The sequence below is a fragment of the Cyprinus carpio genome, chromosome B8, assembly GCF_018340385.1.
Source record: "Cyprinus carpio isolate SPL01 chromosome B8, ASM1834038v1, whole genome shotgun sequence".
NCBI lineage: Eukaryota > Metazoa > Chordata > Actinopteri > Cypriniformes > Cyprinidae > Cyprinus > Cyprinus carpio.
Window position 1 is genome coordinate 4,875,894 of NC_056604.1, and position 27,475 is coordinate 4,903,368.

The following is a 27,475-nucleotide window of genomic DNA, read 5'->3' on the forward strand; positions in this document are numbered from 1 at the left end:
TAGACATATAGGCTAAATTAATATAAATATTTAATAATCTGTAATATATATAAATATTATTTATATTATATATTTTTACATATTTATATTAACTTAGCCTATATCTCGTGTGCGCTTTGGTCTCAATGTGGTTCAAGGCTATAATTTAACGAATGCTATTTAATTTAACAAAGTGTCGCTGCTCACAATACCGTCATTGTTTTTTTTTTAACTTATAAATATTATTTATATTTATCTTATTTATAAATATTATTTATATTTATCTTATTTATAAGTAAAAAACAACCACAATATTGTGAGCAGTGACACTTTGTTAAATTAAATAGCATTCGTTAAATTATAGCCTTGAACCACACGGAGACCAAAGCGCACACGAGATATAGGCTAAATAAATATAAATATGTAAATATATATAATATAAATAATATTTATATATATTATAGATTTTTAAATATTTATATTAATTTAGCCTATATGTCTACATATTTTATATTACGCTATATGCCTTCGTTAAATAGCCTTCATTAACCACTGAGACAAAAAAAGCGCACACGTAATATCTATATAAATATTAATATAGCTAAACATGTACAAATATGTAATATAAAATATAAATCATATTAAATATAATTCATATATTATATAAGTAATAAAAAAAACGAATCTGGCTGACTTACTTGGGGGAAAAAAAAAAAAAAAAAAAAAACATCTACTCCGACCCCCAAGAGAATTCGTGTAGACACAGAGATCAGAAGGTATTTGCAGGAGGAAGCCCTGGATTCCCACGCAGACCCTCTTGTCTGGTGGTGGGACAATAGTGTCCGATTCCCTCTGCTTTCCAAAGTAGCCCGAAAATATATGACCATTTGCGCTACAAGCATTCCCTCAGAACGTGTGTTCAGTGCTGCAGGTAACGTCGTTACGTCTTTCAGGGCCTCCCTTAAACCTGACAAAGTCAACATGCTAGTTTTTCTAGCAAAAAATATGAAGGCTGGGATGTAAACCATAGCGCCTTTCGTTTTGCCAGCACTTTTTTTTCAGACATAATTTCTGTTCTAAATGTTCTTATTCTAAATGTGAAATAATAAATGTTAAATAAACGTGTTCCTTATGCTCAATTGCTTAGCTTCTGTGTGCGCAAAAGTCGTTATAGTTTAAGTGATTGTTTGATGACAACGACTGTAGCCTAATCTGAAGGTAAAATTATGGAAAATAAACATGCAAATTAATATCTATTACTGATCAATACGATAAATAAAAATGTTGTTTGTCTTTATGATGCTCTATCTTCAGATCTCTGTTGTGAATTGCGATCAGATCTGATATCGCCCCCCAAAAATATGAAGGCTAGGGTAACCTCGCCTATTATTTCGTTTTGCAGAATTTTTATTTCAGAAATCATTCCATTTCTGTTCTAAATGTTCATGTTCTAAATAAAAAAAAGTGAAATAAACCTGTTCCTTATATTCGTTTGCCTCCCGTGTGTGTGCGAAAGTGAAAGTCCATCGATCACGGTGGTGGGGTAGGGTGGGGTGGGGTGGGGGGTTTGCGGGTTGCGGTTTACCGCAATACCGCGGGAATTTATTGCTTTTCAACCGCGGTAAGAAAAATTCAATACCGTCCCAGGCCTAGTTAACAGTTCTGTCTAATATGGATATACGTCTGTCTTATAATCAGATAGAATGGCTAAACATAGGAATTAACGTATCCAATAATATTATAACGATTGTTTTTATATTATTAGTAATAGAAAAGCAAACATTATAATACTTTCGCGTCTGCCGTCAACATTAAGCAAATACGCATTTATATCATTTAAACAAATCTTCGAATGGCTAATGAACATTTAATTTCACAAACCTTGCAAATTTAGTCAAATCCAGCTGTGAGATCTTGTGAAGTGTGCATTTATATCCAGCATGATTGCATGTTCTCTGCATGATGGTCAGTCCATATGAACTGAATGCTTTAAACTTTAAACTCATGATTTCAAATTATGCTATGCTTTATGCATTTCCCCACTGTAATCATGTCATTTTCACTGTGTGTTATGTGTAAAATGAGTGTTACCCTGGTCTTATTTGGAAAATATGATTCCCAATGCACACAAACTTCCCAGAATACCGAGTGCACTGTTGGTTAAAGTGTTTACTTCCTTTTTAATTATATTTTTATTAAATATTTGTGAAAAATACTTTGTCATCTAAAGTATAAGTATGTTTATTTTACACATTTATTTTGTAATCCATTGTCAAATTATTTCAAATTTCTTAAATATATATAAAAAAAAAAATTATATCGGCTTTATATCGGCCCCCCTGCTTTCCAAGATATCTGCATCGGCAGTCAAAAAAACAATATCGGTTGACCACTAGTTTGTACCTAGTAGAGTGCAGCCTGCTGTGACTTATGTTGCTTCAAGTACATCATTCTGCACCCTAGATGTGCATAAGCGCTGTGACTCCATGTTGCTTCAAGTGCACTATTCTTCACCCTGGATGTGCCTAAGAGCTTTGTGCTGCTCTGACTGAAGCGTTTCACAATATCAAAGTTTTTCACACAGAAAGATTATCAGAAGCGAGAATGTATTTTGTAAGAATACAAATAGTTAACAGCACCAAAGATATTTTTACAAGATATTGTTTTTGCTGCTTAATAATACAGTCAGCTAGTTTAATTTCATAGCTTATATATTTTTATTCAAATGTTGTTTTTCTCTGTAATGAGAAAGTGAGAATTTAGTGGATTATGTTTAACAAAGGGTTTAAAAAAGTGACCATTAGTTCCACAAACACATCACTGATATTCTGTAGTGGAGAAGAAAAAAAATAGCACTGGTGTTGGATCTGTATTGGCCGATTCTTAAAATTTGGAATTATCTATGTAATCTTCCACTGCAAAATAACTCAAAAAAGATTCAAAGATAACATCATAATTATTTACTGAACCTTTAAATTAATCACAATTATACAATGAAAGCCATAAAAAACAGACAACCATGAAAATCGGCATAATCGTCATAATCGCCAAAGCCCCAAAGCAGAAAATTAATCGCAATAACCGTGACTATTTTTAGACAATTAATCGTCAGCCAAATTTCATAATCGTGACAGCCCTAGCATCAAATACTTAAATATTTAGACTTAATAAGCTATTTATTTTCACATTTTTTTACATTTTAAACTGGACTACAACATGCCCTAGATATTGTTTGAAAGTGTTTTAATTCTTTATTCACACTTTACATTAGGGCTTCATTAGTTACCATAAACTGCCAATGAAAAATTCTTCTGAACATTCATTAATCTTGGGTATTCCAATATTTAATAACACATTGCTAAAATTGAAAGTTGCAACTGTGTTATTTATATGAACTAAGACTTGTATTTTTTAACAAAGATTAATAACTTCTGTATTTTTGTTATAAGAAAGCTATTAAACCTTTAATACTGTTTTACAACAACACTTTTTTGAAACTAAATTTCAATATCGTGGTAATAACGTATACTGCAATAAAAGCAGTAGCAATTAATCACAACATGAAAATTTGATACCAGCATATCCCTAATGAGCACCGTAGACACTGTGTGTAGTAGCAGTGGTTCTTAACCCAGGGGACTCAAGGTAACATATAAAAGGATTAAAATTAAGATTAAACAATCATTAAAATTAACTACGAATGTTTTATTTCAGCTGTCCCAGTGCCCAATATTACAGTGTTCAGGCAGATGGAGGACAGAGAGCACATGATCGTCATGTGTTCATTTGGAAAGAGGTTCATTGAGAGCTCTTTCCAGCTGTCATTGAAGAGTGAACACAACTATACCCGGAAGAACCCACTGTGCTATTCAAGTGAAAAGTGTGTGTTCGAAGTGGAAGTGAGACCGCCAGTTACCTTCACCTGTGTGCATGAGACTGATTCTGTCGTGAACCGTCAGAGTGAGACCTACACCTACAGCCCATCTGGTAAAACATGTGAATATACTGTATATATAATGTAATGCCCATCTGATAAAACCTGAATATAATGTAAATGTATTATAATCCGAATGCTTTGTTTTGCTGGCATGCTGGATTTTGACACCTCAATATCAATGTAGTCTGAACACTTGACAGGGTATCTGCAGGATTTTTAAAATCAAATTTAAGACTTTTTAAGACCTGCACAAATAAAATGAATATCATATGAGCAGGGTTTCAAGAGATCTCTTGAAATCATAATCAAGACTTTATTGTACCATTTAAAATTTTTGATGCCCTTAAAATGTCATGAAACCCCCCAGTTTCAGCACTGGTCTTTTACACCTTAAATCTGAAAAAGACTCCTGAAATGGGCGTGTAAAACTGTGGAAAAGTGGGAGTGTAGAGGATGGGAAGAGGGGAGAAAACAACCAATTAAACACAGACCTACAACACACTCATTATGCAGACAAATGAATATTAAAATATATTTAAAAAACAGAAAGAATACAGGCAAAGTTAGTTTTTGTTTACTCTTCTTTGAATTTTCGGTCTACAGTATATCATTGTTTGCTGATCAGACGTACCGCTGTGTCAGTGCCCTTATTTTGCGCATATTTCATTTAAAGAAGACATGATATGTGCACATACATGGTGCTGGTTCAGGTTTGGAGCATGAGCGAATATAAAATGTTCACAAACTTGAAACACGCTTGCTCTGGTCCGGATATGAACTATGATCTGTGTAGCGAGTGTTGTTAAACTCAACGTGGCATTCAGTGTGGAAACCACTGATCTATATATGACTGGATCGCTCATCGCGTTCTAAACTGCCAACAGGCAGTGAAGCCACCGGAAGTGTTCGATCTGCCATTTTACTAATCCCTACCGGCAGAGAGCACCATTGAGTCACATTCAAACCACTGTCCTAAAATCACCCAATTTGAAGCAAATCAGTCAAACAGGACTAGTTTTTAGGTTGTGTATGTAAATTAATGTTTACTTCAGATGTTATCTGCAGTGTTTACGGTCTTTTGGGGCAGTATAAGCGATATATTTAAACCGTTTAGGTGGGTGTGTCTGCTGCGCACTGATGCCACAGGTAACGATCCAACACAAAATATAGCCTATTTCTTTATGAACATAATTACTGAGGAATTATTAAACATGAACGTATTAGTATCAGAAATGGATTTGAATATATTACAATGAATAATACAATTATGTTGTTAATGATGCTTTATAATGAAATAAAAAGCTTAACTTAGGCTACTATCTTGGAAATAAAGCTTTAGTCTTTAAATCCGTACTGTATATAGTTAGTTATTTCTCTGAATAAATTTAGATTGAAGAATGAGCACTTTGTCATTTGTTTTATATGTTGAGGTAATGTCCATCTGAAGTTTATTATGTTCATGATGTTCGCTACTGTAATGAACGTAGGTTTTTAATAAGAAGGGGTACCGTTTACATGCCTAGGGTGTTTGCATTGTAATAATGTACAGAAATACTTAAGATTTATAAACGATTTATAGACTTGTTAGGTGATGTTTTCTCATTAAAATCATATCATTTCCTATTAATTCAATAGAACGTTTACGCACACTAGGGATTACCAATATGGCGGCGCGGTGGCTTCACTTTCATGACGTCATGAGCAATCCAGTTGTATATTATAGATCAGTGGTAGAAACCAATCTCACATGCACACTCCACATGTTGTCATATTAAATATTGTTATGGTCATGTTTACAGAGATGAACTGACAGCGCGTAAGCTCTTTCTTGACCCCTCCAAATAAACGCATATACGTCATTTTTCATGACGATGGTTCAACTGTGCTTTTTGAACCGGAAAAAAGAAATTGCCCCAAAAATTAAAAAATAACCACTTTTTCCTTAATAATAGACATAATGAGTGCTATTGTTGTTTTCACTGATGTGCAACCTGCTTATATATGTTAACATCTCAAAAAATGTCTTTTAGGTTTTCATGACACTTTAAATTTGATACAACTAAATTTAAGACTTTTAAGGATACCCTGCATATAGATTTATTTTGTCCTGTCCTGTAGAGTGTTTTATGATGTTTCCATGTATGGTTTAATGGCAGTAATACAGTGGTATACTAGTAGTCATTATTTATTCATGAATTTAAGTGTCATTAATTGTTAAAAAAAAGTGTTTGTCTGTTTTACTGAAGCTCAACCCACTGACATGAGCACACCTTATTACCAGACACAGAGTGTGTCAGCAGATTTACACTGTTTCATTGATGCTTTTTGATATTGTTTTCTTTTTTATTTCTATTTGTACCTTACTAGCACCATATGGGCACAGCACAAGTAAGTATAATCCCTTTTATATTACTTAACATTAAGTTATATTTAATTTACATTTTCTAAAGTTTCCTTATAATGGTTTAGTGGTCATAAAAAAAAATTCAAAACTGTAAAAAAAAAAAAATTAAATTACAGTGTTGTATGGGCACACCAAAAGCATGTCTAATTTACTTGTTATTGTAAATTACAGTCTGACCTATATAGTCCATCTGGTAAAACATCTCAAATGTCTCAGAAGTGTGAGTGTAACTGTTTATTTTTTGTACATACATGTTTGCTTTCAGATTTCGCTGAAGCTCATCAGGAAAAAGGAATATCTTTATACTACATCTGCTTTTTCTCCTCCATTGTTGCTGGTCTCATCATCATGACTACAGCAGTGATCGTGATCACCATCAGGAGCAAAACTAATGGTGTGTGTTAGGGATGGGCAATAATAACAATAAAGCCTAGTAGATGGTGTAGTTCTGTGTGCCACCCATTCGCAACCCACATGCTGAGCAAAATGGTGGAAGGGGAACATGAAAATGATGAGGAATTTATCGCTAAACGAGGAGCTACCTCCACAGTCTGGAACTAGTTTGATCAGGGCTGCTGGAAAAAAAAGGGGCTATGCGATTAATAAAATTTACTACAGTACTGCCCCTGCAATACAGTTTTCATGTGCATGAGTCTGTTTAGGAACCTGTTGTCCAACAAAGAGATAATTTAATGACATGTTTTTACTCTAGATTCACTTCATTTCAGTCAAATGTTTGAAATAGCTTCTTTTTGTAATCAAACGTTTTCACATCACAGAATGTGTATTATTTTATAGTATTATTCTTCTGTACAGTAATAAAGGCTATGTCGATTAGCACTGCACTATAAATTTACTATGCTTTATATTTATATATATATATATATATATACACTCAGCTAAAGGATTATTAGGAACACCTGTTCAATTTCTCATTAATGCAATTATCTAATCAACCAATCACATGGCAGTTGCTTCAATGCATTTAGGGGTGTGGTCCTACAGGACAGGACAAATTTAGGGGTGTGGTCCTGGTCAATACAATCTCCTGAACTCCAAACTGAATGTCAGAATGGGAAAGAAAGGTGATTTAAGCAATTCTGAGCGTGGCATGGTTGTTGGTGCCAGACGGGCCGGTCTGAGTATTTCACAATCTGCTCAGTTTACTGGGATTTTCACGCACAACCATTCCTAGAGTTTACAAAGAATGGTGTGAAAAGGGAAAAACATTCAGTATGCGGCAGTCCTGTGGGCGAAAATGCCTTGTTGATGCTAGAGGTCAGAGGAGAATGGGCCGACTGATTCAAGCTGATAGAAGAGCAACTTTGACTGAAATAACCACTCGTTACAACCGAGGTATGCAGCAAAGCATTTGTGAAGCCACAACACGCACAACCTTGAGGCGGATGGGCTACAACAGCAGAAGACCCCACCGGGTACCACTCATCTCCACTACAACTAGGAAAAAGAGGCTACAATTTGCACAAGCTCACCAAAATTGGACAGTTGAAGACTGGAAAAATGTTGCCTGGTCTGATGAGTCTCGATTTCTGTTGAGGCATTCAGATGGTAGAGTCAGAATTTGGCGTAAACAGAATGAGAACATGGATCCATCATGGCTTGTTACCACTGTGCAGGCTGGTGGTGGTGGTGTAGTAATGGTGTGGGGGATGTTTTCTTGGCAGACTTTAGGCCCCTTAGTGCCAGTTGGGCATCGTTTAAATGCCACGGCCTACCTGAGCATTGTTTCTGACCATGTCCGTCCCTTTATGACCACCATGTACCCATCCTCTGATGGCTACTTCCAGCAGGATAATGCACCATGTCACAAAGCTCAAATCATTTCAAATTGGTTTCTTGAACATGACAATGAGTTCACTGTACTAAAATGGCCCCCAAGGTCACCAGATCTCAACCCAATAGAGCATCTCTGGGATGTGGTGGAACGGGAGCTTCGTGCCCTGGATGTGCATCCCACAAATCTCCATCAACTGCAAGATGCTATCCTATCAATATGGGCCAACATTTCTAAAGAATGCTTTCAGCAACTTGTTGAATCAATGCCACGTAGAATTAAGGCAGTTCTGAAGGCGAAAGGGGGTCAAACACAGTATTAGTATGGTGTTCCTAATAATCCATTAGGTGAGTGTATTAGGGCTGTGTATTGCCAAGAATCTGGCGATACGGTATGTATCACTATAAAGGGGTTGTGATACGATATGTTGCAATACATTGCGATACTTTAAGCAAGGCGATATATTGGGATATTTCTTATTTTAGGAATAAGATATATTTTTAGGAGAGCTGTCATTAAGAACACACCACCATATGCAAACCTTAATAGCAATAAATAAATAAATAAAAATAATTTAACCAGAACACAGTGGGATCTACATTTGCAATAATCAGTCCCTGTAACATTCAACGTTATTGAAACACTTTTTGTGCAGTATGAGTAAGGGGGGGGAAAATAGTGCTTGCAGGATCCTTTAGTTAAATGTATAATACTTATAAAATGCATTTTATTAAAAAGATCATATATATTTTTAGACCCTGATTTAAAGGTTTACAATTGTAACATACAATGTCATAACATTTTGATCTGAAAAAAATAATTACATCTGCTTGTATTTTTTCATAATATCAATGAAAAAATAAAGTGCTTACAGTATTCCTAAAGAAAACAAAACAACTGTAAAACAATAAAATAAAAACAGATTTGTATTTATGTTCCGTGTGGAATCACTGAGACCGCAACGCGAGCACAGCCCCAACTACACAAAACGCCCCCAAAATGAGAGAAAGCTGCAGCCGTGTGGCAACCCTACCGCCCGCTGCGCCCCACGCGAGCCTCTTCACACAGGACGCGGCAATCGGCGGAACCGAGGCGGCACCCGTGCCTTGGTCCCACAGTGGACGTTACCACAAAAGCCCAAATAACGCCACACTTCAGCATTGTACACCGAGACGGGAACTGGGACAATTTTCCTCCTCCATTACTGGCAGCGAACTATATTAATTCTAACATTAGTAGTGTGCCTTAATGCTAGTATATCCTGTCACTTTAGGATTTGTTCAGAAAAGAAGACTGCCTTCTAGCGGCCGGGATATAAACTCAAAATGAAACAACTGCCATAAATCTTGTAATGATTTTTTTTTTTTTAATTATAGATATTCCGTTTTTGAGAATCAATACAGTATCGCCAAACAAAATATTGCGATACTCACGTGTATCGATATTTTCTTACACCCCTAATATATATATAAAACAGTCGCATTTACCGAGTGTGGACCTGCCGCGTGTACAACAGCTTTCAGCCGAGATCGGTCCATAGGGAAAAAGCCGTCTGTCAGCCAGAAGTGTTTTGTAGAGTCGGCGCGGCTCTGGCCCATTATCTTCTTACCGATGCCGAGACTGAACCGACAGAGACGCATTTCAGTCAGAAACAGCTTGAGTGTTATTGCTATCTGGGTATATATTTACATGTTATAACTTAAAAATTTGAATGTAATGCCTTTTTTCCTAATTGTTTTGCGATAAAATCTTTTGTTATGTTCACGTATTAAAGTGAGAAGATGCGCATTAAAGTTTTAGTGGAAAAAGAGAGTTTCAGACAGTCCTCATCTCTGCCGCACATCAGTGTTGACGCACACAGTCTGATAAACGCAGCTCCGCTGTGCAGCGAGAGAGAAATGACGGAGACGTAAGAAGGGAAAGTATCATTGATGTGATATCACAATTTTTTCAAGTATATTATCGTTATCGCAATAAATACCTGAAAATATTATGATTTAGTTTAGGTCCATTTCGCCCATCCTTAGTGTGTTTCACCCAAACGAATTTACATTGCTAATATATCATGAGAATCTTTACTGCTGTTTTTCACAAGCTGTGTGTTTTGTCACTTTTAAGCTGTTATACTCAGTTAGCACTCTTAAACCGCTGCATCAAATGAGAGAAAACTCAGCAGAATGCATTTGTTTCAACAGGTTCAAGGATTACTTCTACAGATAATGACTACTCTGATGAAAAATAGGACGACAGATTCTGAAGAGGAAATAACAGCAACCAATCAATTCAGACCAATCAATACATTTCTGCATGTTGAACTGTAATGCTCTTTCAACATTCAAGTAAAATTCCAACTATATACATTTTATCTACATCTTATTTTATTCACAATGTACCTTATCTGCAAGTACAATTCGTAACCATGAATTGAATGTCTATTCTCTACTGTTCTGCAATTACAATTTTTCACTAGCTTTTTACTATGGTTTACTCTTGAAACTCTGTATTCAAATATTTGTGGCTTTTGCATTTTGCTTTTTCTCATTTGTATACAATTTAGAAGTATTAATATGAATGTATTTTATGTTTTTACATGTATATTTACTTTTTACTAGGTCTAATAATAATAATAATAATAATACTGTAATAATAAAAATAATAAGTTTAATTACTATTATTACTAGTACTACTACAAAACTGATAAAATGGCTTGCATTTTTGATTGCATTGCACAATAAAAAAGATACTGCCTTATTGAAATTGTGAATTGTTATTAATATTTTGTACAGTCAGACAAACCTTGTGCATTACTAAACGATCTGATTTTTCAGATTGCAGTGGAAATTTTTCATCAGCTTTACCATACAAAAATCACAAGCACACTCTCTGTTGCTCTCTCTCTCTTTCATGCATCTCTGTTCAGAGTAGCAATGAAGCTCCTCCCCCTCTGCTCTGCGCACTCTCTCTCTCTCTCTCTCTGTTTCGCTCTGTCCTGATCTGTTCGTCTCTGTGCTGGTATACAGTGGCAGCGTTTCTCTTCACTGCAGGGCAGCTTCATTCTCTCCTCCAGGATGTCGGGCCTTCTGACCAGCTCTCTTCTGCTCTTCTTCTCCCTGACGCTGTTCCAGACTCCCACACCAGAAGCAAAGGTAAAGCAAACACCAAACCAGAACTTCATCATGTGTGTTTGCTGAGACTAAGTGCTTATTTCACTCTGATTTCTCTATAGCTACATTTTAACCTGCATGTTTTCTTCATTTTTATCTCTATGCTGCAAGGTTTGCATTTGGTGCTAAATGCCAATTTCATTGTGTTCAGGATGGGGCACTTTCCTATTTCATTTCAAGTGTTTGTATACGAATCATTGCACATGGTTCATATTCAATATGTGAAAGTACACAATGTACTATTTAGGTGTTTTTAATATGTCATGCTTGGCTGCGTAATAATTTCTGCTACACTGATATGTCACAGAGAGCAATGAGATCAGTCGAGCCAGATGGCGTGAAATAGGGCGTACAAATCATTATTGCCTGGCAACAACAGAGCACATATCAACAGGGCTTGACTGTCGAATACTATCCTGATTAAATTCTGGAAATTTCTCAGAAAGGCAGTGCGCAGTAATGGATGCAGAACAAAGAGCTCTTGCAAACAAGCCAAGATCACATTAAACATTACATGCATCTTTCAGCCGGAGAGCTCCAAGTTATAACAGATGATGTGTCTTGTGTACTTGTTGACTCTGCTGTTCTATTGCTGATGAAAGCATTTTGTTATGAGGTTTTAACTCAAAAATATTCAATAGAATTAAAAAAAAAAAAAAAAAAAAAAATCTTATTTGCAACAAGCATTCAAAAAAGGTAATTAATGTTAAGAATCAGTAATTATTCCAGGGTTTTGCTATGATGTTTGGAAAGTTTAGTGCATTGCTATCAATTTGCCAAGGCAACAGGGCCTGCGAATATACTGGTCTCTAGATCCTTTTATCATGAAAATGAGAGTTCAGCAGTACGGATGCATTGGAGAGATCTGTGGACAGCTGCTATAAAGAGCTGTGAATTCAAGTAACTTGGCTGTAAGACATAAAAAAGCATGTGTAGCAGTCATTAGTGTGCGCTCATGTTTTCAGCACCACGGACAGCAGCTGTCACTGACACACAGTCATGTTGAGCTGAATATAAACACTACAGTGATTTTGGGAAAGTGTGAAGGATTAAGGGCCGTATCTGAAGGACAACACGGGATAAAATCAAAAGGAGAGGAAGCACAATCTCATTAGCAGAACAAACAGCCGCTCTTTCACTCCAAGCAGAGGAGGAACGCTGCCGTGGCAACAGTTTTCAGGGAGCACTCTGTGTTCTTCCATTCATCCATCCATCCACCCATTTATACAGTAAAAAAATGGTCAGTTAACCTAAAATGTGTTTCATGTGCTATCATCTAAATTTTAAATAACTTTATTTGTAAATATATAATTGGGAACAGTGTAAGTTTTTAGTATTTTAAGCATTTAGTATTATTTATATAATATTCAATATTTTTAATTAGCGATTAATTATATGTTTTCAGTTTGCATTTTAAATTTAGTTTAAATTGTAGTCATCTTGTTACATGCTTTTGTAATTTTATTAGTTATTTATTAGGTTTTTTTTATCTATTTAGCTTTTTTCAGCTTTAGTTTCAGTAATTATTATTCATATATTAGTATTATGTCAGTTAGCTTCCATGGCAACATCTCTAATTGTGTTTTTTCTGATATTTATAATTTATTTTATTTGAGCCTGATTTAAATTACAAAAACTTTTTACCAGTTTTAGTTAATGTTAACATTTTGATTGGATTTTTTAAAAGGTTTTCAAGTTTTTCATCTAATTTATATTTTATTTATTTTTATATCAATTACTAAATTATTTTTAATAACAAACAACAACAGCACTGATTGGATTGAGTTTATTTTCATTTATGTTGGTTTTTGATGTCTTTTTTTTATTATTATTTCAGCTTTTTAAATTTCTGAAAACATTTTTAATAGTTTTAGTTATAACAACACTGATTGGATTACACTTAATCTATACACTTAAACTGTAAAAACGTTTGATTGTAAACTGTTTTTTAACACTTGTCGTGGATTTTTCTAATATAGAAGTGGGTGCATGAAGCATCTTTCCGGTATCTTTATTAATTAATTCCAAACCCATGAAGTACATTGATGATAATCACTAATAAATTGTATTAAGACACACACAACTAGATACAAATTGATGACAGACAAAGCATTTTGGCTGGAGTCTGCAGGAGCTTTCAAATAACTTTGCAGATAGTTGTTCACATAAGAAACATTTCCACTGGCGCAGTAATGCAGAGTGGAGCAGATGGTAAGGAACCCGGAGGACATCGACACCACTTGAACTCATGATAGGAACAGCAAGATCTCCCACACACGCAATGTGTACGTCTGGAACGCTACAGACGTCATAATGCGCCAGAGTGAGTCACACAGTGCTCAGAGGAATCCTGTTCCTTTAGTTTCAGACGTCACTATATCTGCCTCATTTATTATTAATCATAACAGCCCTGAAATACCACATAAAGCTTGAACTGAGAAACTGACTCCACAAAAAAAAAAAAAAAAAAAAAGTTTCATTTATCGTTCTGACAAAGAATATGCTTTACAAGAACACAAAACTTGCGCATATGGTAGTTTTTGAGCACTGCTGCTAGTTGTCTATCAGTGCTCGCTTTGCAATTTAGAATAATTATGTTGCACACAGAGGGTGAAGACGATGCTATGACTCAGCACTTTGTTTATAACCTCAGGCTTGAGCTCAAGCGCTTTTCACTGGCTAACATAAGTAGAGAAACAGATTCAAGGCTCAGACCATAAATCACTGCTTAAACGAGTCTCCTATCAGCAATGGTGGACGTAGATCATCAGTGCCAGTGACAGAACTAATATAAGCTGAAGAGGAGCTGGTTACTCATACTGTCAGAATGTGCTTGCTATGCACCCTACAGTGATTTCAGGCTCTAGAAATCATCTTTCTTTTCTTCTCAACAGTGTATGAGTGTAATTGAATGTCTGACTCAGTGGGGATTGAGAGGAGGCGTTAGGATGGGAGCGCAGATGAGAGGAGAGCAAAACATGCTTACTAATGCTTCCTCTCGAATGCATGAATGATTAGTATGTAAAGTGTCAGTGAAGTGGGCGGTGTGTGCTCTCAAAGGCAAATGTACGTCAGCATCTACAAATCATGAAATCTTCTGCCCTTACTGCTATTCATCAGAGTTGGTCCTCTGTAGGCATACATTAATTGCTAAGCAAGATTACATTATTAAATTGCATTAAATTATTAAACAATACATGTCAACAACCAAAACTTTAGTTGAAAATACCAAAATAACTGTAATCACCTGCAGCATCTATAACAATTTTGAATTAATGTAATCTACCTATGGCTACACCAAAGCCCCGCCCACCACAAACACGTCACCTGTCAACATAATAAATCAACGGAACAAATCTTGCAGCACTATGGTTTTTTAACAACAACAAAAGATAAACTGGAATGACCACAATCCATTCAAGTAACGTTATATGTAACAATTTCAATTAATTTCACAAAGCTATGACTTAACAAAACCCAAAAAACTGCTCAAAGACACGTCACCTCTCAATATAAGTCAACGGAACTAATTTTGCACTATTTTAAATTAAAAAAAAAAAAAAAAAAAAAAAAAGCTGAAGTAGCCAAAATAACAGGACTCCATTAAAGCATCTTCAACTATTTTTAATTAACGTAATTTCACAGCTGACGACAAAACGTCACCTGTCAACATAGCAAATGAACGGAACAAATCTATCAGCGCCATAGGTATTTTGTACAAGAATGGAGGGCCCCATTCTAAGTTACCATCTACTTACCAGTGTGCAGACTAACTTCATCCTCCACTCCACCCTTTCAGTAAATTCATATTAGTCTGAGTCGTTCCGTCTAACTTGTTTTTGTTTACCTGCTCTTAATCCCACGGTATGCGCGCCAACGGTGATCCTAAACGCTAGCCGGTTCATTTTAACGGTTTGAATGAAAACGCTGTTGACGCTGCGTCATTTGAATATTTAAATACTCGTTTTTACGAACGCGCCAACAGCATATTAAATAAAATATTTCCTACGTTATATGCATCCGAGTTATATACATTAACAGATAAATTAATTGAAACAAAAATTAAATTACTAAATTACTTTCGTTGTTACGTTCATTTTAGAGATTTTTTACTTCCGCTGCCTCCTCTACTGGCAAAAAAACGTTTCCGTTAAAAATTGTGGGTTGCTCCCAGGTCATTTTTTACTAGAACTATCACAGAAATTTTTCAGGAATCTTATTCCAGTGATATGTGACAGGTGGTAGTGTTATTTTAAGGGTTGTATTTAAAAGTGTTTCCCGCAACTTTAAACAGTGTTTTATGAATTAGAAAAAGCTTTGTTGTTCATTATGGGTAGTTGACAAAAAGAACACATGTAATAGTCATATAATGTAAGCCACCTTTTTTATTTATTTTTTTGGACCATTTTCAATAGATAATAATTTTAATGTTGTATATGAGGTCATAAAAGCTGCATACACAACTCAACGCATCGCATGTATGTTTGTTCTGAATGTTCAGATTACATTATGAAACAATTTGAACTGGAAAAACATTTGCCCTGCTCTCTGCACAATAAGCAACTCTGTCTTTGCATATTGCCATATTTAAGAGTACAAATGAGTAGAAATAAAACTTGTCGGTACCAAACTATGCACAAAGTTGTTTAACATAGGAACAAGACATTTTCACCAATCATCTGTTTGATTTCTTTGTCCTCCTCTCTGTATTTGTCAGCCTCTCTCTGGCGTGCGTGGAGGAGGTGGAGTCCGTCTGCGAAGAGACCTGCGGGATTCAGTGCCCTACGAGGCCCAGATGATGTCTTACCCTGCTGCTGACTTCAGGAGCCGAAGCAATGATCTCTACTACCAGCCAGAGGTCTTAAGAGCTCAGGGTCTTGGACAAGCCCTCCAGCGACTGGTGGAGAACGATCAGAGGCGGGAACAGGAAGCAGCTTATCTGGCATCAATGCTGCGGCTCCTGAACGAGGCACAGAATAACGGACAGGGCAAACCTGAGGAAGAGGAGGAGGAGGGTGACTTCCAGGCCCCGTACCCTCCGGACTACGATGAGACCGAGCAGCCCCAGGCTTCACGGCAGGGCCTTCTGGATCCTCAGCTTACTCAGGCTCTACTCAACCGCTACAAGCAGGAGAGACTGATGCAGGCTGGACTTGCTCCGAACACCAACAGGATTCCTGAGAGAGAGCAGGACAAAGACCAAGAGATGCTCAGGTAATGAAAACCTGTCGTTCGCAAAGAGAACAGTACCTCAGATTCAGGGTTATAATAACAAAAACTATTAAAAACATTTGAATTGAATTATTTTTGTACAGTCTAGGATTAAAATAAAGTTAACTGAAATAAGCTAAAACACTAAAAGTAATAACTGGAAATAAATAAAAACTACAGCTGAGCTCACCCTCACTGAAACCCAAATAGAAAAGCACAAAACAAAATTACTAAAAAATTAAACTCAAATTTAAATGAAAACTCAAAATATTGTACAAAAGCTAATCAGAAATTCTCAATAAAAATATAAATATTAGTTTAAAAACTTTAACTAAGATTAGAAATATTAAAAAATGATAATAAAAATTACAAATGTATAACAAAATTACAACGAATACTAATACTGGAATTAAAATGAAAATTAAACATGAAGAAATCAAAGCTCATTCAAAATATTAATAATAGCCTAATATAAATATTAGATGAAAAATGTAAAGTAAAATTAGAACTAAATGGTAATATAGTTAAAACAAACACTAATAAAAATGACAAATAACACAAAATAAAATCTCTATAACATTAAAATAGAGCCTAAAAAATATAGTCCAAAAGTTAATTCAGAAAGTTTATAGAAATGTAAATAAATTTATTAGATGGAAAACATGAACTATTAAAAAAAAACTAATGAGAAAAGCACATAAAATTACTAAAGCGTAATAAAAACTAGAAAAAAAAATAATACTACTACAATAACACTGTTCCTAAAAAATGCAGTTTATTTAAAAAAAAAAAAAAAAAAAAAAAAACCAATAGCATATGAATTGATGCACGTTGCTATGGTGAATTTTAATTTCAAGTTGTCTTTTAGCAAACATACAACAATTTGTATGTATTATTAAAGGTACCTTGTTGAGAAGATTCTCTCCAGCTTGGCATCGGCTGGCAATCAGGGAGGACCTTCAAACCAGCGTGCTAAGCGGGACCTGAGCGCTGTGGCCAACATGGAGCAATATGGAGGACCCACCCTAAAACGCTCCCGTCGGTCCCTGGACTCCATCCCTGGCCCCTCCCCTCAGGTCGAGGCATCACTGCTGAGGGTGAAACGGCTCGATGGCGACGTGGACGATGACGAGGTCGCAGGGCAGAACAACAGAACACCACACGTCAGCCTGCAGAGAATGAAGCGCATAGACACTGACCTGCCGCCCCCCAAAAAACACAGCCGCAAGCGCAGAGCCCTGACCTACGACCCCGCTCTGATCGCACAGCACATCCTGCAGTACCTGCCAGCCTAAAGAGTAGAAGAAAGTGAGAGGAATAACAAGGAAATGTTTGGGGGAAAGTAGAGGGAAATCTAGACAGACAGAGGGACTGCAACATTTCACTAGCTTACAGATTCGCCAGTGTTCATTGTCATCTGCCTAAATCTAATCAAGGCCTGCTTGCCGAGGTACTCTGATATGATGTTACTCTGTTTCAATGTTATACTATAATAAATCCCACACACATAACAGCTTATGGAATATGCTTTTTGTTTTTCTTCTTTCTGGCTACATTCTACAGTATTGAAGGCTTTTCTGCCAAAAAATTAAAAAGGTAATTGCAAAAGGTAATTGCAAAAAGGTAATCACATCTCGCAATTCTGACATTTTTTCTAAGATTTATGAGTTTATATCTCAAAATTCTGCCTTTTTTCTCTGATGTCTGAGTTTACATTTTGCAGTTCTGACTTTTTTTTTCTCAGATTTGCTATAAAGTCAGAACTGTGTGATCGTAAGTCTCAGTTACCTTTTTAATTTTTTGTGTTCCATGGTGGAAACAGGCTTCCATAGTACAGGCATTAAATGAACTTACCAACATGGAAATGATCATCACTGACTGGCTTGCACAAGTAGCTCATCGCTGTTTTTGTCAGAATCAACAGGATCAAGGTCACACTAATCTTTATTACAGACTGAGATGGTTTTAAATGATGCTTCACTATAAATAAGATCTGTTGAAATGCTGTTGATAACTCGCTTGGTCCTTAAAAAAAAAAAACACAGCTTGACCAGCATTTAGGTGATGTTTTGTCGTGTGCATTCTCCCTAATGCATACAACAATATTACCCAGAATCCCTGAGTTTCTCAACAGAGAACTTCTGCTGTGTAACTGAATGGCAGCTCTATATGGAAACTAAAGTGATTTCTGGGATGCTATATTGATTTTTTTATGTGAAAGACATAGATGAAATAGTTATCAGGAGTAAGCCACTGAGAATTATAAATATTATATAATCTAATATAATTAAACTACTGTTTAAAAGTTTGAGGTCAGAAATTTATCTGACCTGTTTTAAATTGTAATAACATTCCACAATATTAATAATTTACTGTAGCGTTATCAAATAAATGCCTTGAGCAAAATAGACTTACATCAACATTAAAACATTAAAAACAATCTTAAGACTCCAACATTTTGAACAGAAACATTTAGATCCAAATGGCAATGAATCTAAACAGAACATCTCTAGCTATAAACTGTTTAAATAATTCATATCAGTCTATTTCACTTACTGTGTGAAACAGGCCTTATATGTCATATTTAAAGACTTATGAATCAGATCAGTTGAATGTTTGACATTGCTATATCTACTCCTATACCTATTGTATACTGTTTTAGAAATAAGCTACATTTATTTTTATTTTTATGTAATTTTTTTCTGGGAACAAATGATTAAGAAACAAAAATGATTGAAATCTATTTATTGCATAAGATGTCTGGTACAGGTTTAAACAGCAGCACAATATCAGATCAGCTGCTTTATACAGCAGTAAGCAGCACTACAAGAGTTTAGACTCAAAATGAGTCTGTCTAAATGTCAAACCTGCTCTGAGTGAGTTTCCTGTCCTCTCTTTCTCTGATTGGCTGTCTGAAGTGGTGTACCATCTTCTTAGTGTCATATGCATCCTATTCAAGCTTGATGAAGTGTATTTTGTCCCTTGACTTGACTTCGAAACATTCTGTCTGATACTAATCACTGTCCCAACTTCTTGCCCTCTGGGTTTGTAATCTGACTATTATGAATTTGTGAAAGAAATCGTGGCTCTTAGTATATTTAAAAGCTTTTCGATATATTTGTGCAGTCATAAAATCTTGTACAAAAATACATATCTCTGCACTGCGAGTTTTGTCAAACAACAAAAATCACTGTAAGTGCTAATAAAGTGTATGTGAACACCAATATTTTGTTTAGAACTTTGCATTGCTTTTACGGTGGCAGTGGGTTAGAAATGACCTCACATTTAACATTTAATGCAACAGCTTGATAAAATCATAGCCTATTAGCATTGCATCTAAACAGAAGCTTACTCAACTAAGACAATGGCTGAAGACAATTACAAATACAACAGTGGCTTGCAGACTTAATGTTAGCATCAACTTTATTACTGTATTGTAAAGTATATCCATGTTAAAGGGGAAAGGGGCAGATCTTAAAGGAATAGTTCACCCAGAATTAAAAATTTGCTCAAAATAAGTTCATCCTCAGGATATCCAAGATGTAGATGAGTTTGTTTCTTCATCAGAACAGATTTGGAGAAATTTAGCATGACATCACTTGCTCACCAATGGATCCCTCTGCAGTGAATGGGTGCCATCAGAATGTGAGTCCAAACAGCTGATAAAAACATTACAATAATCCACAAGCAGTCCACATGAATCCAGTCCATCAATTCACATCTTGTGACGTAAAAAACTGAGTGTCTGAAGAAAACATTAAGGCATTTTAACTTTAAAATGTCACTTCCGGCAAAAAAAAAACAGTCCATAAGCCAAAATGTCCATCTCTCAAATCAAAATCCAACAAAATATTTGTTTAGAACTGTTTTCGCTTGTAAACGCTGCTAGATCTGTGCAAATTTCTCTCCTGATTCAGATGAGATGACTTTTTCACATAAAAAAGCAATATTATGGATGGAGGGCTCAGATTTTAGCCATGGTTAAAAACATCTTAGTAATGGATTTGTTTCTTGCAAACACTAAGCTTTTCACTTCACAAGATGTTAACTGAAGGATTGGAGTGGTGTGGGTTATTGTGATTATTGTGGACTCTCATTCTGACGGCACCCATTCACTGCACAGGATTCAGTTGTGAGCAAGTGATGTTGAAGAAACAAACTCATTCAGATCTTGGATAAGAAAGTAAATTCTGATTTAATGCCAACTATAAATATGAACAATTATTTGCTACTTTTAGCCTAAAGATGATCAAATCAGTAAATCCACATGTTCAAGGCTTTACTGACAAAAACAACAACAAAACTAACTAAACAGATTAATAGTTTATAATGCTGAATATCTAACTACATTTCACTCCAGTCCTCATCTTGAATTCATGCACAGAAACATCCATAACACAGAATCAAACATCACAGTTAATCGTCTAAACATCATTTAACTGAAAACCACATTGATGTGATCTGTTCGTGCATCGCAGCAGGTCACAGAGACCTCGACTGTACCTCCACTTGGAAATGCACTAAAGAAAATGGCCTTTCCTCTTCTCTTTTAAGCCACCATTACAAGATCAGAGTAATGTTCCTCTGCCAGGGGAGAAAGGACTCGGATACTGTTGCCAGGTGACTGTTTCTATGCAGACAGGTTATGTAAGCAGAATTCACAGGATGATGATGACATCATGCTGAGGGGGAAAAGATCGTCTCTTCACACGGTTTATGTCATCATTATTTGTCGAAAGAGAAGAGCACAAACGACGTGATGAAACAGCCACCTGAGAGGGTGAGAAAGAACAGTGAGGTTTGTTACAGAAGAGAGCTACTGCCAGAAAAACAATCCCCAGAAAACCAGACTACTGTCTTACCAGCAGTTTCTGACTGGTGAGAACAGCTCAGGCCTGTCTTATGCTGCCAGTAACAAGCCAGTCACTGAGAAGAGGGGAGAGAACAACATTACATGATTAACATATCTGTGTGTAGAGAATAACATGAAAATGAGTGTAATTAATATTATACTAAATAAATAAGAAAGATATTCAAGCAAGCAGTTCAGCTTCACTTAGCACCACAATATCACAATCACAAGGAAAGTTGATTAATTAATTATATATTATATATATATATATATATATATATATATATATATATATATATATATATGTAACACTAATGAGCGGATGGTATTCAACCATCTGTTTCATATTAATGAATCCTGACTCTCTAACACATCCTGCACTCAGAGAGAAGAACTTAAAAAAACAAAAAAAACAAAAGATAAGGACTTTTGTTTTTTACGACATTCTCCAACATAAAACCCCCCCCTCGGGCGCCGCGATGTCGATAACATCTCAGCCCTCGTGACATTTATTACACCTTCGAGATGATCCAGAGACACTCTCGCGAGCATCAAAGGAAAGAAACACCCGCCATTTTATCACAGCACGACGACATTCCAGACACACACACACACCCACACAAGCATTTCTGGCTCACACATGAACACTTTTGATAAACTACCTCTAAATGTATTAAATGTATCTCTTTATGTGCTTAGATGTCTTCACGTGATATAGTGGAATAGATATACTGTTTACTGTGTGTTTAATCAAACTTTATATGCCTGTAGTTAGGAACAACTCTGTATCTCTGTATCCCTGACTCGCAAAAGTTATAGTTTATGGTGTCTGTATGATCGTAGAAACCCGACTGTGACGAATCTCAACGGCAAATTACAAAAAGATGCATTGTTTCAGAAGTACAATCTTTCTGAGGAAAAATGTGTAATTTTGTCATCGCCATAAATTAGACCAGTGGGCGGAAATCAGCAGACAAAGAAGATTTTTCCCGCCTCAGTTTCTCACACCTCATTGGTTCATAAGGTGACATAGGTGTGAACCAACCTTTCAATAAAAAACACAAGGAAAACCCTTGCTCGTGTCATTCCGCCAGAGAAAGAGGGGGGGTTTCCCAGTTCGCGATAGGACTTCTCAAGAAGTCCCTCCGTTTTGTCTTCTTACTTTTTCGTCTTATCTTAGTTTTTCTTTTTTTTGTCTTCTGATATTTGACTTCGTTCAATTGTCCTCACGAGCCAAACGAACTTAAGTCTAATCATCTTTTGGCAAAGTTTACATTCGCGTTAACCACGAACTCACGCATCACCAGCTCCGGAACGGACAACGCAGAAGCTACAACAACGGACAATTTGAGCTCAGCTACACACAAGAGCCAGATCAAAAGCAAGTACTTTCTTATATCGCAACTTAAAAATTGCTGTTTAAGGTTGTCTAGGCTATTCCACTTTTGTGAAATTATCCAATGACTTGGAGTCTCTCACAAAGTTAACTGTTTGAAAATTGTCACTCTGAGATCTGCCTTCCCTCTTTCTCTCTCTCTCTTTCTCTCTCTCTCTTTCTCTCTTTCTCTTCCTCTCTATCTCATTACTATTTTCGTTTGATCATCTTGTTTAAATTGTATTGTTTGTTTTGCTATATACTCATATTTACTCTGTGTGAATTGTAGTTATGTACTCTTTAGTCCGCTTTTATTAAATACAATAATTTGCTTGAAATTGAACCGTTTTATTGCTCATCAAGATCGAAGTCCCTGAATCGTGTGATCTAAGCTACAAGCTTTGTTTTCTAGTAATTACTATTCAGTAATCTAAATACTACAGACACAGAAAATATTGTTCTTCCTGATCAGAAGATTAATATTTCTTGGAGTTTGTAAGAAGGGTATTTTTATTGATATTTGATAAGGGAGTCTAGCATCCAGTTCGCGGGGACGAACAGATTGTCTAGATAACTTACATTAATTCTAGTAAAAGATTACCTTTAAATGATTAAATATTCCCTCTTTGGGTAATTTAATATTTGTAAGCAATAAGCACATCATATTCATAGACTCATGAATATTCACTTCATTTGAGTTAATTATTCCCCAGAAAGTGATTGTTGCTACATATATATATATATATATATAGATATATATATATATATATATATATATATATATATATATATGTATATAAATAAATGTATGTTTTTAATATCATTTATATGCTATTATAATAATTAATCATTTTGAATTAGCATTTATTTTTACTATCAGCTTTAATTTTAGTTTTAAGTTTTAGTATTTTTGTAATATTAGATCGTTTTTATAAATATTTCTGTATATCTTTCATTTATTTATAAAAAGAAAATTCAGTTTAGTTTGTCATTTTTATTAAATTAAGAGTTAAGAGTAATTTTTTTTGTATATTTGTATTACAAAATATTAATTTGCCAAAATGTATTATATACATATTATTTGTCAATATAAAACCAGTGTTATTTTAGTATCATATGGTTATTATAATATACAATCTTAATATTTACTAATATTTTGAATTAGCTTTTATTTTCATACTTTAAGTTTTCATCTTAATTTTAAAGTCCTAGTAATGTTGGTAATAGTAGATGTTTTTAACATTTCTATTTAGCTTTAGTAATTTTTTATTTTAGTCTATTTATTTATTTATTTATTATTTGTTGCCAATGTGACATTTAAAATTTTTGTGTTCTTACATGTACAAAAAATATTTTTTCATCTAATATTTATATTTTATTTCAGCTTTATTAAAAATTTACAAAAAAATATTTTTAGATTTTCAAATTTATCAATAATACCACTGTATAAAATGGATTTCTATTTAATATGTTAAATATAAACATATTTGTATATCTGCTGTAAAAAAATATTTTCTGTATCATTTGAGAAAAAAAATTATGGTTCAGTTTCAAAATCATTACCTAAATAAACTCTATTCTCAGTAGTAAAACATTCATTGATTTTAGAGATTTTAGCAAGAATAAGTGCAGCATTTACCATCACCATCCTTGGTGTCTTCTGGCAGCAGGGCATCTTGGCGATTCCCCAAAACAAAAGCCAGCGTGGCCAGTATGCCGGCGTCCAGCACCCCCAGCATGGCCAGTATGTACGCCCAATGCACAGAGCAGTTCCCTGGGGAGAAACTACTCACACCCTCCCCACACAATGCCCGCATCTCAGCACACGCCCAGGAGTCTGGGAACAACACACACGCCAGCACCAAACAGAAGCCTGCACCACAAACACACATGCCGTTAGGAGTAATGTACTGTCTAACATATTTAGTTTGGAAAGTCATGAAAAGCACAGATTTACAATATACCACAGCTTTGAAGAGAAATGTTTCTTGAGCACAAATCAGCATATTAGAATGATTTCTGAAGGAAACTGAAGACTGGAGGAATGATGCTGAAAATTCAGCTTTGATCACAGGAATATATTACATTTTAAAATATTTTCAAATAGAAAACAGTTCTTTCAAATACTAAAAATATTTCACAATAATACATTTTAAATACTGTATTTTTGATCAAATAAATGCAGCTTTAGGATTAGGGTTACCTGCTGTGAGCTGCAGCCAAGCACAGATCTTATAGACGGTTGCTGCATTGCAGAATCTGAACAGACACAGGCAGCCCACGCTGGCCCACACCATGGTGAGAGACATGCACACCAGCACAGCGGGAGACTGGAAGGCAGGGAGTGGGGTTAAGGTGTGAAGAGACCCCCGGCATTCTGGGACGGGCCAATCCATCTCCATGCAGACCTCAAAGAGGCCCAGCGTCCCGGTCGGAGGAGCCGGACCCCCTCCTCGGTAGTGCAGCTCTCGTGTGCCTACCCATGAAGGCTGGATGAGAATAACCACCTCAATCACGGCAAAGCAGAGCGTGCAGACGGCCCACAGCATGCCCACCGCCCGCGCGCTCCGGATGAACTCAGTCTGATACAGACGGGCCACCTCAGACGAGTGACGCTGCATGCTGGAGACAGTCATATTATCACCAGTGTCATTTTAGTATCATAGAGATACCTTTACAGTATTAATTCATTTTTATTTTTTCTGTTTTAATTTGAATTTGAGTTAAAGTTTTAGTAATTATGTTGTGTGCTTTGTCATTTTTATTATTTTTTTATGTCTATATACAAACCCGATTCCAAAAAAGTTGGGACACTGTACAAATTGTGAGTAAAAAAGGATTGGAATAATTTACAAATCAAATAAACTTATATTTTATTCACAATAGAATATAGATAACATATCAAATGTTGAAAGTGAGACATTTTGAAATGTCATGCCAAATATTGGCTCATTTTAGATTTCAAGATATTTTGGATGAAAACTGGGAGGCCTGTGACTGTCCCATAGACTGCCAAATAAATAACAGTGTCAAGGTCCAGAAAAGGTATGAAAGTCGTCGTCAGAATACTCCATCTGCCATCAGACGTGCAATCTGGGTTAAATGAAGCGACGGGAACCCTTTCTGTAAGCGAAGTAAACAAAAATAACGACTTTATTCAACAATTCCTTTGTCAACGGTCTTCTTTGTGTCTCTCCATATCACCGTATACTGTGTATGCTCTTTTGTGTCATCCGCGCCACAAGGTTTCCTTCTCTTACAAAAGGTTTTCCTGTCGCTTCATATAACCCAGATTGCACGTCTGATGGCAGATGGAGTATTCTGACGATGATTTTCATACCTTTTATGGACACTGACAGTGTAATTTACTTGGTCGTCAATGGGACAGTCTCAAGCCTCCCGGTTTTTCATCCAAAATATCTTAAATTGTGTTCCGAAAACGAACGGAGCTTTTACAGATTTGGAACGACATGAGGGTAAGTGATTAATGACAAAATTTTAATTCACATTTAAATAAACCCCATAACATTATATTGGAAGATGTAAAAGATTTTAAATTCTTTAGAATTGTTAGTTGATGTTAACTAATTAACTAATACTAACAAATGCAACCTTATTACAAGGTGTTACTGTTTTTATATGGTACTTTAGGGTAATATCATCTGTACTTTTTTGCTTCACATTTTATTTCACATTTATACCCTAAAGAATACCATGCTATTACAATGAAGCATGTCCTTAAAAAAAACATGGTATTACCATGGAAAAATGCTAATTCCATGGTCATTTTGAACACAAAAACATCAAAATGCTTTTCAAATGATAAAAGGGACATAATGAACGGCTGAGAGAGCTGATGCCTACAGGACAATGACCTGAAAACCTGATCTCAACCTGGTGAATGATGCCAAGAGATGGATGAAGGGAGATTCACCTCTGCTCTGGCTGATTCCAGATCTCTTCCTCCCACCAAAGGATCTGGATGACAAAAATCTCATTAAAAATGAATGGCTTGAGAGCAGCATCACGTAAAAATGTAGGAGTGCGTGAAAGAGAGAAATTGACCTGAATGGAGGGATTCTTCTCCTCCTTCTCTTCCTCCTGGTGGGATCAAGGCAGGATGTGCGACATTAAAAACAGGCCTACGCTGCTTGCAACCATCTTCCTCGCACATATGGAGGGAGATGAGAGTGGGAGACGGGAGGGGGAGCACAGGGCCATTCTGATTGGGAGGAGGGTCTCTGTGCACACGTGCGCGCATACACACAGACAAACACACGCACGCTGCAATGCAATCCAATGATGCACAATGAGAAAATGAAATTATCTGTCAATCCCTGTGGGGGTAAAGAGTTACAGCTCATAAATCCTAAAAGCGTTATATTCCGTACTACAGAGTAAAGAGGAAGTGAGAGAATAATACACGGAGCAGAAGTGATGCATTTCAGATGAGCACAAGAGAAGACGCAACAGGGGAATAAACATGAATGGTGGAAAGAAGAAGCTCATCTGTGCATCAAATAGCAGGTTCACTCGCATGATCTCAGAGGACATGAACATAAATACATACATTATATATATATATATATATATATATATATATATATATATATATATATATATATATATATATATATATACATATATACACACACACATATATACATATATATATATATATATATACATACACACATATATATATATATATATATATATATATACATACACATAATGATAATATATATATATATATAC

At 35.6% G+C, this 27,475-nt stretch overlaps 2 protein-coding genes across 3 annotated transcripts; one reads left to right on the plus strand and one right to left on the minus strand.

Annotated features, from left to right (window-relative positions):
• The first annotated feature begins 11,100 nt into the window (after nucleotides 1-11,100).
• On the plus strand, nucleotides 11,101-18,008 carry LOC109113666. Its single transcript, XM_042729317.1, has 3 exons — nucleotides 11,101-11,261; nucleotides 15,997-16,493; nucleotides 17,392-18,008. The coding sequence occupies exons 1-3, from the start codon at nucleotides 11,184-11,186 to the stop codon at nucleotides 17,783-17,785; spliced, it is 969 nt and encodes a 322-aa protein (XP_042585251.1). The 5' UTR covers nucleotides 11,101-11,183; the 3' UTR covers nucleotides 17,786-18,008.
• Nucleotides 18,009-19,220: 1,212 nt separating this feature from the next.
• LOC109075534 (LHFPL tetraspan subfamily member 3 protein-like) lies at nucleotides 19,221-26,925 on the minus strand. Of its 2 annotated transcripts, none has more exons than XM_042729318.1 (6): nucleotides 26,783-26,925; nucleotides 26,652-26,695; nucleotides 24,921-25,339; nucleotides 24,357-24,590; nucleotides 21,353-21,416; nucleotides 19,221-21,262 (listed from the first exon to the last, which is right to left on the minus strand). In XM_042729318.1, exons 3-5 carry the CDS (start codon nucleotides 25,336-25,338, stop codon nucleotides 21,391-21,393), a joined length of 678 nt encoding a protein of 225 aa, XP_042585252.1. In that variant the 5' UTR covers nucleotide 25,339; nucleotides 26,652-26,695; nucleotides 26,783-26,925; the 3' UTR covers nucleotides 19,221-21,262; nucleotides 21,353-21,390. The 2 variants fall into 2 exon arrangements, with proteins under 2 accessions (XP_042585252.1, XP_042585253.1); XM_042729319.1 differs by having other exon boundaries at nucleotides 26,593-26,695.
• Nucleotides 26,926-27,475: the final 550 nt, after the last annotated feature.

Coding starts and splice junctions, on each gene's coding strand:
- LOC109113666 (XM_042729317.1), top strand. CDS start 11,184: ATGTCGGGCCTTCTGACCAGCTCTCTTCTGCTCTTCTTCTCCCTGACG. Junction 11,262..15,996: donor CTCCCACACCAGAAGCAAAG/GTAAAGCAAACA, acceptor TGTATTTGTCAG/CCTCTCTCTGGCGTGCGTGG. Junction 16,494..17,391: donor AAAGACCAAGAGATGCTCAG/GTAATGAAAACC, acceptor GTATTATTAAAG/GTACCTTGTTGAGAAGATTC.
- LOC109075534 (XM_042729318.1), bottom strand. CDS start 25,338: ATGCAGCGTCACTCGTCTGAGGTGGCCCGTCTGTATCAGACTGAGTTC. Junction 24,591..24,920: donor TTGGCTGCAGCTCACAGCAG/GTAACCCTAATC, acceptor TTTGTGGTGCAG/GCTTCTGTTTGGTGCTGGCG. Junction 21,417..24,356: donor AGACACCAAGGATGGTGATG/GTAAATGCTGCA, acceptor CCCTCTTCTCAG/TGACTGGCTTGTTACTGGCA.